Below are 13,838 nucleotides of genomic sequence, written 5' to 3' on the forward strand. Positions count from 1 at the left end.
ATAGTTAATTGGATTTGAATAAAATACATGGTTTCTTAGCTGTAAAGTTGACATTGAGGATTCAAAACAGATTGAGAAAAGAAAGATACTCAGCTTAAGATTTTCACATTCTGGTTGAATATTTTTTGACTCATATAAATTATTCTCTTCAGGAAAATCTTTGTCAATTAACTCCTAAGATACAATGTCTAGCTGTGTCTATAAGGAAGAAAAGCATTATGATTGTGCTGCTCCTTCACATAAAATCTGTTTGGATTTCTCATATAATATATAACGCCAAGCTTTGATTATTCTCATGTAGATTTACACTAGATAATATTTTCTACATCAGAGGATTCATCTCAAAAATATCCAAACAGCCTAGTGTAGATATATATGTCTAATATGTTGTAATAACTAACTAAAATAACCTATTTTTGTGTGTGGGGGGATGAAACTTCATCCTTTTTAATTGGCTTATTTTTAAAAGGAAAAAAATTCTTAACATTTCTGAGGCATCTGTAAAACAAGGGAAGACCTCAGGATATTTTTCCTCTAGCAATTTTAATGTGACCCAAAATATAGATGTGTATAGAAGTTATAAGCTATTTTGAAAACTAATTCTGAGTATAAGACTTGCATCAATATGAACACAGAGAGGACAGTACAACCTGAAGTTATCAATGAGGGACTAAAATCAGGTGACAGATTTACTCAAAAAAGTTTAATATAACACCTACAAAAGAGGACTCCCCATGCAGAACAATCAGACCAATCACTTGCAGAAGACAGCAGTTTCCTCTCTGTACCAGGGTATATATTAGATTATTTATAAATTTGTGGCTTTTACTGTGTTCATAGGTGTATTGTTTCTTGATTTACTTGTTTATATTATTTGAAATGCTTGATTTTATCATCACTTTCCTATTTTAAGTAATTAAAACCATATCCCCACTTCCCTTCACATATATCCCAGAATTTTTCATCCCAAAATTTAAATTTAAGACTTCAGCAATATATTCCTGTGACAAAACTTTCTATTGGAATGCATCCTCTAAAGTTTTCTTATAAACTATTAAAATATGAAGTTAGGATATGAATGGAATGAATTTAAGGTTATCAAAATCAAAAAGCTGCCTGCTCTCAGGCAGCTATATTTTCAGAATACATGGTTCATGAAAATTACTGTTCTGCAGGAAAAGAAGAAAATGAAAATTGATTATTCAACGACTTTTATTTGCAATCAAGACTTTTTTTTAAGCAATGAAAGAAAAGGATGACATGAAGTAAAATAAGAAAAACTTACCCTTTAAATGTTGGTCAATTCCAATCGACATTTGAAATAATATCAACTCATGACAATAAACTTTAAAAATGTATTCTAACAAAAAATAACAAGTAGATATTTCAAGACGTGATAATGAAATCAAATAAGCAGTATGCTCTATGTACTTGTTGACTTATATTTAAATAGTGTCTTTAGCACTTACTTTGTAAATACTAAAGATGAGAATGAGAGGCTCATTAGATTCATGTAAAAAATGGGAGCTACATCCCACCACCGTTGCCTTTGTCTTCTTTCCTTCTCTGTGATGATGAAGCTTTTAAGTCTAATCCTGCAGGGCTCAATGTTTTTGGAGAAGCTGAAGTCCAGTAGAAGAAAATTTAAGGGCACTGGAGAGACTTGGATGAAATCTCACCTGACACTCCCCAAGGATATTCTTGGAGCACTATGTCAAAAATAAACTCATGTTTATTTTACGTATCCATGTAAAACCTTTAATGTGTCCTTTAAAAATATTTTAAATGACTTAAACCACCATATGACATACAATACCACAAGATTTATATTATGGAGAAAATGTATTCTAAAATATTTACCACTGTGTACATAGGACTTAAATCTTTTCACATTCATTATATCTTGATAGTCTTGCTAACTATAAAAAATGTCATCAATTCCTTAATATAATTAGCTCCAAACTTAGATACACTCATTTCAAATTCCTTACAAGATGAACCATTTACAATGTCATTCTGTGCCCCAAGTTATGTCATCAGGATTATACTGTTTAATTCTTTTCAGATCATTTGAGTTTCTTTAATGTGTTATTTTCTATTTCATTTTACTTAATATTATGATTTTTATTTTAATTATTTCTCTTATTATTTGAGATTGCAATGAGACAATTCCTCACTTTCATTTTTTTCTCTCCAAACCCTCCTATGTACTTATTCTTGTTCTCTTTCAAATTCTTGGCTTTTTATTATTAATGTTGTTAAATACATTTGTGTGTGTGGGGGGTGGGGGGTGTTTGTGTTTGTGTATAGAAATATTCCTAAATACATAAATACAACCTGATCAGTCTGTATACAGTTAGTTGTATTTATGTATCCAGACTGAATATTTAGTGTGGAATAACAAGTTGATAAAGTTGATAATAGTCTTCCTTGGAGTTTTTCTCCGAGTCCCAGTACTCGTTAGTTTCCAAGATTTTTAACAAACATCTTATTGACGTTTTCCATGCCTTTAAGGAAATTATTTAAGGGATATATTGACAAAAGTAAAATATATTATTTTAAAGACCAATCACAATACCAATTTGTGGTTGGATTTTATAACAAATTATTAGTAAATGTACATACTTCAATTTAATAGATGATATGATATAATTTTGTTGTTGTTGTTGTTGTTTGTATCCACACTCTTTTTAAAGAACACACTCATATGGTTTTGCTAGAACTAGCTTATTTGGTTCTCTTTAAAAAAATTATTTTATTTACTTACATTCCCATTGTTGCTACCCCTAAATCCCACTCAAACAGTTCCTCATCCCATTTCTTCTCCCACTTGCTTCTAAGAGGGTGCTCCACCCACCCCACTAGTGCTCTCCCCTCCCTGGGTCCTCAAGTCTCTCCAGGAGTAAGCACATCTTCACCCACTGAGAACAACCAGGTAGACCACTGCTAATTTTATGCCAGGAGCCTCAGCCCAGCTGTATGCTCCTGGTTGGTGCTTCAGTCTCTGGGAGCTCCTTAGGAGCTGCTTTAGCTGAGACTGCTGGTCTTCCTATGGGGTTGCTTTCTCTTTCAGCTTTTTCAATCCTTCCCCTAATTCAACCATAGTGGTCTGCAACTTCAGTCCAATGGTTGGGTGTAAGTATCTGCTTCTCTCTCAGTCTGAGCAGGCTGGTAGGACATCTCTGAGGACAGATATGCCAGGCTTCTGTCTGTAAGCACATTATAGCAGAGTAGGGTATGGCCTTGGTGCCTGTCACCCTCCCCTCCCCACATAAGATGAATCAATCCCAAGTTGGGCCAATCACTGGACCTCCTTCCCTTCAGTCTCTTCTCCATTTTTGTTCCTGTAGTTCTTGTAGACAGGAACAATTCTGGGTCAGGAATTTTGACTGTGGGTTAGTTACCCTATCCCTCCACTTAAGGCCATGTCTATCTCCTGGAGGTGAACTCTTCATGTTCCCTTTCCCCAGTGTTAAGCATTTTGACTTGAGGTACCCCCAATTAGTCCTGAAGGTGTCTCCCCTCCATTGTCTCCAGCACATTCTAGGGGGGCACCCCAAACCTCTCACTCCCCAGGGGTGCTTATTTCCATTCATTCTCTTGTCCTTCAGGGCTTCTCTCCTGTGTTTTTCTAGAACTATTTCTAATTTTCTGAGGAACCACAAAATTCATTTCCAGAATGGTTGTACCAGTTTCCAATTCCACCAGCAATGGAAGAGTGTTTCTCTTTCCAACATGCTAGCATATACTGTCACTTGAGTTTTTGATCTTAGCCTTCCTGATTGGTGTGAGGTTGAATCTCAAAGAATTTTTCAGATGTGTTTCCTAGGTACCAATGAGTTTCCTTAAGTACCACGAGGTGGGTGGCTTAGAAGATAAGAATTTATTTTCTCACAGTTTCAAAGGTTAAAGTTTGCTAGATAACACTAGCAATGGGATAAATTTTTGTTCAGGACTCTGAAAAAAAATTTGTTCCATGCACCACTTAGATCCTGAGAGTTTATTGACCTATGTGGAAGTTCTTTAGTTTATAAAAGCATCAATTCAATCTGTCATCATTTGCACATAGCATTCCTATGTGTATGCCTAAAGGGTTCACATTATGGACTAATTTAGTATTATTATCTCTATCTCTAAATAAAGTCACAGGCTGAGATAAAGGGAATAAGTATTCATCCCACTGTTTTCTAGGGTCAAGCAAGAGAAATAAGAGTCATATTCTACTAAAAACCATCACAAGATGTCTTGTGTCAACTTCTACTCCATGGAATTGTATTCCGACAACCTCTGTGAAAATCTTCATAACTCACTCTGATACTGAAGTTCTATCAGGTTGCTTCCAGAACCTTTGAGAAATCTATGATTTCATGGCATGGCTTATATCTTTATCAGTGAGGTCTCTAATTTCCTACACAGGCTTTTCTGAGATATTTCACTGAGTTGCTATTAGAAGTAATAAGGAATACGCTCATTTAGAAAGCAAATATGACTGAATGATGTGTTCTTTCCAGAGACAAACACACTGCCTAGCTGTGAAAAACATATTTCTCTTTCAGTGAAGAGAAAGCATTTAGTCACCACTCAATGGATGTGAAATAGATCATTTCCCATCACCAATGTTTCCATTTCACTACTCAGATTTCCATCCTTTCCCCCACAGAAGTGTGTATTTTAACCAATATACCTAAAGAAGTTGCACATTCAGTCTTATCTGCACTTTTACTGCAAAACACCGACAAGAGCTTTATGTAGGACACAAGTCTGCAGGAGATGTATGACAGCAAAAATGGGGGGAAATGGGGTTGTTTATATGTTTGAAAGTAATATAAGACTCATAAGGCACCTATAGGGCTGGAAAGATGACTCAGTGGCTAATATACATGTTATTTTCACAGAAGACCCAGATATAATTCCCAGCATCTACAAGGAGGTTCGATACCATCCATAGCACCAATTCCAAAGATCCAACTTTCTCATCTGATATCTGTGTGGGTACCAGGCACATACATGGTACACAGATATACATGGAATGCTAACATTCCAATAATAAAGTAAAGTAAATAAAAAGGATGTGTTTAAACTCAAAGTTCATTATTTTCCTTGTCTTAAAAAGAAAAAGAAAAAGGACCAAGTATGATTGTGTCAACAAGAATTTAAAACTGAAAAATTCTGCCACAACACATCAATATTGAGACTGAAACACAAGGAATGTAAAAAGAAGAGATATATACTACACATACCAATATACTCTATTGTAGATTGTATAGATTTCTATTTCCTCCCCCACCCAGCCACAAACATACTAAATATGATTAGTACCTTGGGCTAAAGAAATGCTAAGTTTGAATTATGTCTGTTGACTGGCAGGAGTGAGGATCCAGGTTCAATCCCAGGCAGTGGAGAAAAAGAAAAATTAAAGAAATAGAAAAATAAAAGGAAATAAAAATTTCATGGGTTTTGTTATTACAAAACCAATATAAATTTTGTTTGCCAACTTTCTAGTTTATTAAAGTAATAGTCTCATGGTAAAATAATTCATGTTTAAGTTTTTCTATGAATAAAAATATACAAGAAAACATTGAAATTAGAAATAATCTTATCATTAATATTATTCAATATTGGAATATCAATGAGTAATGATGAAATTAATATTCTGTTCTAAAGTAAAAATTTCCATTTGTTCTTTACTAATATTGTCTTCAGAATTGAATTCAAAATTCACTAAAGTAATTTATATTTGAAATAAAATATTTGTTTCAATCTGTGAAATACTCCTTTGAGTCATCCTGCTTGTGCTTAATCTGTCAATACATCTGATTGTTCTCTTGATTCTTACCAATATAGACATCTCTACCTGAAACTAACCTATATATGCTGCCCTAAATTCAACACTGTTTTTATAAAGAATATACTATAATTAGTATGTCCAAGAGTATGCTTAATAATTAAGTTAGAAGAGATAAATCAAAAGAAGAGTATAAGTGTTAAAAAAAGAAAAAAAATGTGACTAAAAACACAATATTGAGAAGAGCATATCAGAGTCTAAAGAGTAAACTTTTTTCTCTGTATCCTATTAGTGTTCTAGGATTTTATCAAGGTAAACACCCAGTAAGAATTCTGAATCAATTCCCCAAATAGAAGAGAGATTTCTTCAAGTGTATGCACTTTCTCTCTCCTATACTAGTCCCTGCTACAGTTACTTGTATGTGCCACAATCTGCTTATTCTAGAGAACAAAATAAGTATAATTAAAATGACTTTATAAAATAATATATAGTTGAAATATATATGTATGTACATACATGCATGGATGCAATAACAGTTTTAAAAAGGAGGTAGTGAATTTAAAGGAGAACACTTAGGTGTAAATGGGAAGGTTTTGAGAGAGGAAAGGAAATGAAGAATGTTGTATGTATATTAACATCACCAAAATAAAAAATAAGTAACTGTGATGTGTGAACCTTATCAGACTTTGAATAGATGATGTGATTATATAGATAGATAATTATCAGGAGACATTTTCACAGGTCACCAGGGAGAAAGGCAAAAAATACAATGACAGCCACAATTGGTGGACAGAAATGGTGGAGAGAGAGAGACATATAGCATCAAACATGAAGTAAAACCAAAAAAGGGTCTTTGTACCTAATTGTATTTCTTATTCTATCCCACTACATAAAATTGACTCAACAAAACTATGTTTCACATTGTTTCCTAACTATATGAATATAATCCTCATGTCCAAAGAAGCTATTATATTAAACATTAATTAAAAACAATGTTTTATTAACTTCTACTTTATTGCAAACTATGGAAATAACCTGGAAACCTCATTTACTTTCGATCATCTGAGACCACTTTCTTTCTCCACAACTTCTTCATGGCATTTTTCACCTCTGCATTCCTCAGTGTGTAAATCAGAGGATTGAGCAAAGGTGTACCAATTGAATAAAATATAGCTATCATCTTGTCCATAGGAAATGTTGTTGCAGGGCGTGTGTATATAAAGATGCAAGGTCCAAAGAACAGGATGACCACAATAATGTGGGATATGCAGGTAGATAGGGCTTTCCTCCTTCCTTCAGCACTGTGGTTTCTTAGAGAACGAAGAATAATGACATAGGAGACCATCAGCATGAGGAAACTCACTGTACAAATGGCTCCACTGTTAGATACCAGAAGCAAGTTGATCAAATATGTGTCTGAACAGGCAAGCTTCAATAGTGGCTGCAAGTCACAGAAATAGTGATCGATTTCATTGGGGCCACAAAAGGGCAAACTCAAGGCTAGAAATATCTGGACTAAAGAATGCACACAGGATCCCACCCAGGCTATGGCCACCAAAACCCCACAGACCCGGCGGCTCATGATGGTCATGTAGTGCAGGGGCTTACAAATGGCCACATATCGGTCAACAGCCATGAGGATAAGGATAAAGATCTCCAGACAGCCGAAGAAATGAAATGTAAAAACTTGGATTATGCACTCTGTGAACGATATAGAGGCTTCCTTAAGCAAGGAGTCCACAATTGTTCTTGGGGCTATGGTTGTAGAGAAGCAGGTGTCAGACAAGGATAAGTAAAACAGGAAGAAGTACATGGGACTCCCAAGGGTCTGGCTTGTCTTGATTGTAGCAATGATAAGCAAGTTACCCAGTAATGTCCCCATGTAAAAAAGCAAAAACACAATAAATAGGATTTTCTTCCTAAAAGGATCCTGTGTCAGACCAAGTAGAATGAATTCAGTCACATTGTTATTCAGCCACATTGTTTCTCATTAGTGATCAGAAATTGCTAATGTGAAACAGTTTATCTGGAAAAAAAAAAAAACGACATTCAATTTGTTGTTGAAATATGATGCTACGCTAAGCAAAAGTAAATTCATTAATGATATTCTCTCTGTAATTTTTAAATAAGTAATTTAATACTTCTTCCTGCATTTTAGTGACTCATAACAGTGCCCTGTTATGAGTCCTAAAAATGGTTAGGAATGGTTTACCATAGAACCCCTCAAATACAAATCCTTGTTATTACAATTATGGTTAATATTACAACTAGAAGGATATAGAGTTACAATATGTGATCAGTGATATTTTTATCATTAACTTTAATTTTTCACATATAATTAACAGTAAAGAACATAATCAACTTAATTTTTAATATATATTTGATTGCCTTAGTGTTTTATGAACCAAAAAAATTCCTAATACTAACACACCATAAAGAATATCATATATTTTTGACATATCATTATGCATATTTGAAGAAATGCTTATATAAAGTATTTTAAAACTCTATAAAGATTCTTTCAGATAGTCCAGTATAAACATGAGGAAAATAAGCATTTCTTTCCTTCCTTTCTTTCTTTCTTTCTTTCTTTCTTTCTTTCTTTCTTTCTTTCTTTCTTTTTCTTTTTTTTTTTTTTTTTTTTTTGAGACAGGGTTTCTCTGTATAGCCCTGGATGTCCTGGAACTCACTCTGTAGAGCAGGCTGGCCTCAAACTCAGAAATTCAGCTGCTTCTGCCTCCCAAGTGCTGGGATTAAGGGTGTGCCACCACGCCCAGCTGGAAAATAAGTATTTCTAACTTCCAAATAATCTGAAAATGTGGTGATATGTCTTACCTTACATAGTCAATGGATCAGAATTATAGTTTTTGGTATCTAGAAATATTATTAATATTACCTCTTTTAATTCTTCTTTCTTGTTAATGCAGCATATTTTAGAGCACTTAGAGTCCAGTGGTTATATTTAAATAAAATGAAATGGCAGATATCATTGTTTAATTGTTAACATTTTCATGATAGAAGTCTTATTCACATGTGTTGGAATCAGCTGACAGAGGACTAGAAGATAAATGAAATCCCCAGTAGCTTTTAATAAACACCATGTTCTTAGAATGAAGCAGTAATATAGAACCAAAATGAAGATATGGTTTTGCAGAACATAAAAGGTAAATAGTCTGTAATTGACTCTTTTTTTTCCTTTTGTTTCTGCCTCAAAAGTTGATTACTCAATTTTAAATACTCAGACTTCAAATTAAAAATTAATAGGGAATATTATATTTTCATGATTTTTGCTTTTAAAAACAGAACCTTTTATCCAATTATTTCTTCCCAAAATAATGTTGGATGAAACATATAGTCAGCAATACCTAAATTGAAATGAAATCTATTTAATAAGCTACATGGAAGGCTTCCATCCACATATTCACTGTATGATACTGGAAGCTGTTAGTCAAAGTAAGGGATTAAACCAGACAAGACAGACACAGAATTTTCCTTATACGCATTTAGGTTTCTTTCAGCAAATTTTCTTTTCTGCTTGTGTTGTTCTTCCCCTTACTATAAATCGAAAAATACTTGGGAAATTGTCAGATAAAGTTATTCATTGTAGCATCTGTGATTTTGGCAAGGCTCTTAGTTTATAAGAGAATTGAGTTGTTTTTACTAATTACCAAAATGACTTTATACTTTTATTTGTTGCACTAGATTCCTCCATGGCATATTTGTACATGGAAATGACATATATTTTGTGCATATGATGATAGGAAAAATGCATTCACCTCTATCATTTTCAGCAGACCTTTGAGAATATAATGTTTCACGTGCTTGCTCTCTATACTCAAACACATACACAGAGTTTTTATATGTGAAGAGTTAGGAGTACTGGATTTAATAAACATGGTAAAAGTTATAGCTCTATGTCAAACATTTATTTTTAATAACATATATATTATTTTCATCAATAGTTAAAATCGTCCTCATTCCCTAGAACTTCTTCAAAATATAGCTCTTGACTTATTTTTATTTATTTATTTATTTATTTATTTATTTATTTATTTATTTATTTATTTGGTTTTTCTAGACAGGGTTTCTCTGTGTAGCCCTGGCTGTCCTGGAACTCACTTTGTAGAGCAGGCTGGCCTCAAACTCAGAAATATGCCTGCCTCTGCCTCCCAAGTGCTGGGATTAAAGGCGTGCGCCACCATGCCCAGCTAGCTCTTGACATTTTGAGACTCAGATTTAAAGAACATCCAAAGAAGTTTTCAATGAGAGTTTTGTAATAAGGAAAGTGTTTTCTGATTTGTGAAATGTTTTTCCTCATAGGTTTTGTTATGCTAATTTACTAATGTAATACAATGCACTGCAATTATCTGAATGTTTCTTTAGTTTACTTCCTGAAAAAAAAATACATAAAAAAAAATCTATGCTCATAAAGTATCACACTACACTACAGCAAACTCAACATCTTATATGTATGAATACCTATATAGCCTTATCACTTACTTCTAAACTGTAATACTGAACTGGGGTAATGGCTCAAGGGGAGAAGTGCTTGCTGGACATGATTATATGAGTTCAAATCTCTACCCTGTGAAAAACTAAGCATGAGGGAATGTACTTAAAGCCCAAACCAAGACAGGCAGATCTCAGGACTCACGCCCAGCAATTCTAGCCACACTGAACTTCATTATATTGAAGAAGACATCCTGATATCACCTTCTGGTCTCCACACATGGGCAAACACATCACTACATCACCGTGTACACCAACACCTAAAATATAGTACTTATCTGATTATTTTAGTGATTTTTCTAACATTAGATCATATTCCATTCCTGACTTTGCTTGAAATTACAATGCACTGCTTATGAAAGGAAGAAAATAAGGTCCTAATTTACTTCTTAGAAAGCTCCAAGACTTAAGTAACTGCAGAATTTGCAGCAAGGACTGTAACATGTATGTGTTGTGTTTTAAAAAGTTCTGGCATCCATAAAGTGAACATTTTCAGAAACTACTGTAATGATTTACATAGATAACCTTGACATTTTTGCATCTCCTTGATAAAAATCTATTTTGTTTCTCTGTACACATAACCCTAAGTCCATTTCCCCTCTGGAGTTACTACATGTTTTTCCAGCAAGTTCTGAAAGGCATAAAATATGAAAAACCTGTTGCACTGGAAGAAAGACACCTGGAGAAACTCAAGGATGGCCATAAGAGATCATTGCAGCAGTTAAAAGATGATGAGATGATGACATTGTAGGTGATGGGAAAGAGCTGAATGAAAAACTACCCAGAAGAGGGGAGAAAAGAAAACGTAGACTAGAATGTGTAGCATCTCGCTTAGCTCGATGCTGCCCTGCAGATTCCCCATTAAAAGCATCAACACTGTTCCGTCTCCCTTTCTTTTCTAACTCAGCTATACTGCTTTTCTTTCTTCTAGGGAATCCCTACACTCCCTTAAATTTCATGAAGAGGTCACCGTTATCACAAGAAAAATAGCTTTTAATTATTTGTTGAATAACAGATTATTTCTCTGGGAGTTTTAATCCTTCCCACTGCAAAAAACAGTGATATTCTTTCTCCTGGCGAAATTATATGTGAAAATCACCTTGTCATTTTACACTGGCTCCTTAAATAGCATGGAATTTATATGTAGTTATTATTCCTTTCAAATATTACTAAGTAGAGGGCATAATAATTTTGTATGGTCAAGAGTAAATCATAGAAGAGTATTTTCAGTAGAAAACAAAACAAACATAAAACCAAGAATTCAAGAACACCATAAGAAAACTGAAAAATCAGCTAACCTGGGCTCACAGAGACTAAACCAAAATCAGGGAGACTGCATGGGCCTGTGACTTAGAACCTTTGCATATATGTGTGTTATGGTTGTGTATTGTGACCTACTTGTGGAACTCTTAACACTGGAGGCAGGAACTGTTTTTGACACTTTTGTCTGCTTTGAGAACCCTATTTCTCCTACTTGATTGCCTCATCCAGCTGTAGTATGCACAGACTTGCTTAGTTTTATTACAATTTGGTATGCCATATTTGGTTGATATTTTTCTGAAGGGAAACACAGAAAATGTGTATGGGGGAAATAGAGACTGGGAGGAGAGGAGAGAGGAAAACCTGATATAATGTATGAAAAATGAAATAAAATAAAACAACAAAACCAAAAACAAACTAATAATCAAAGATTGACTGATAACAAATAATGAGGACGGGAATAAAATTCTTACCCAAAAATATTTTTAGATTTTCACTTGCTATTCTCATAGCATTTTTCTCTATTTTCATGCTTACATGTCATTAATTCATGCTCTTTTGGAATAGATTACATATTGCCCATATTATGTTAGTCTTTTAATTACATTAATTATGAACATTCTCTGAAATTTACTTGTTCACCTTTCAGATAAATCTCAGATGTGAATAAACTACAAATTACAGTCTCATGAAATTGAGGAAGAACTGTAAAAGTTTAATACTCTATTCATGTTTGTCATTTAGAGATGGAAAAGCTAGCATCCTTCAGAAGACTCTTTACAGTAACTAGTCTTTGTTAACCTTCCTCTGATTGTTGACAAGACAAAATCTCCCATCAATTTCTGGTATCTATAGCTCATGGTAATATCACAACTTGTGATATACCACCACCTCAAAAGTAAAGTATTTAAGAATTATTTAAGAATTATTTAAGAATAAGAATTATTTAAGAATTATTTAAATAATTTAATTATTTAAGAATTATTTGGCAAACCCCTGTGTCAATAAACTATGATCAAGTTTAACTTCTGTAACACATCCTTGTCTTCTCACCATGATGGCTTTTCACACAAGTGGTGTTTGCATAAAACTTTTGCAAACATCAATGTAGGAGTTTTGCCTAAATGTTTATAATTCACTTGATTTTCATTATACCAGTAAAGTTTTAAAGTATTGAGTTATGTTTTTCTATATCGTGTTCACAGGATATCAGAGTAATTCATATTTAAGACTGTAGATGTGTTTAAAAAACTGAATTAACCTGTGATAAAGATCTGAGCTCAAAAAGTAAAAATCTGCCACTTACCAACTGGAGGGCTTGGCAAGTTAACACCATTGTGTGTCCATCACCTTTTGAAGGAAGTTTCTCTTAGAGTATGGGGTAAATCAAATATATTTTTTATCCCAGAGGGAATTTTTAACACATAATGATATAACATATCAATATTCTAAAAGAAATTAGTCCCTAAAGTTATCATTATTTTTAGACGAGACATCTGAATAATATTATAAGTTCAGTTTTGAATTCTATTGATCCCAGAAGAACACCAAGATAACCCTTCTCTCACCCAGGAACAAGATGGAAGGCAAAGTATGGGGTTAGAAGCTTCCGATATAAACCACACACACACACACACACACACACACACACACACACACACAGAGAGAGAGAGAGAGAGAGAGAGAGAGAGAGAGAGAGAGAGAGAGAGAGAGAGAGAGAGAGAAGTAGATGATGAAGTTAGTAGAATATAGGAAATGATACTATTAATGAAATAAATGGGTAGTGAAAGAACATTAGTACCCACACAAGTATCTTTAGCTATCACTCATGGTTTTAGTAGATAAACCTTTGAGCTCCTATAATACAAAGTGTCATGTTATTTCCTTTCATTTATTTTACTACTTACTTAATTTTTATAAAATATATATTTAATCATGTTTTCCCTTCATAAAATCTTTCTAGATCCTCCCAAATTCCTTAATTAGCTTCATGTTCTCACTATTCTTTTTCAACAACAGAAAGCAAAAATAAACAAAAATTAAATAATATAAAAATTGTCAAAAATTCCCCAAAACAGGGTTCTTTTTTTAAAAAATATTTTGAACTTTTAATTTATTTACCTTCTCGTTGTTGGCCCTAGTCTTAGTGGCCCCTCCTAGTTTCTTATCCCATTCCTTCTCTCCCCTGTCTCCAACAGGGTATGCCCTCCCAGGCTTCCCCCTTCCCTGAGGCCTCAAGTTTCTCAAGGATTAAGTACATCTTCTCCCACTAAGGCCTGACCAG

At 33.8% G+C, this 13,838-nt stretch overlaps 1 protein-coding gene across 1 annotated transcript; it reads right to left on the reverse strand.

The window, feature by feature from the left end:
- Positions 1-6,833: 6,833 nt before the first annotated feature.
- On the reverse strand, positions 6,834-7,766 carry LOC110318628 (olfactory receptor 4C16-like). The gene has a single exon (XM_021193806.1). The coding sequence runs from the start codon at positions 7,764-7,766 to the stop codon at positions 6,834-6,836; it is 933 nt and encodes a 310-aa protein (XP_021049465.1).
- Between the last annotated feature and the right edge of the window lie 6,072 nt (positions 7,767-13,838).

The sequence above is a fragment of the Mus pahari genome, chromosome 3 (genome assembly GCF_900095145.1).
Source record: "Mus pahari chromosome 3, PAHARI_EIJ_v1.1, whole genome shotgun sequence".
In the NCBI taxonomy this organism is placed as follows: domain Eukaryota; kingdom Metazoa; phylum Chordata; class Mammalia; order Rodentia; family Muridae; genus Mus; species Mus pahari.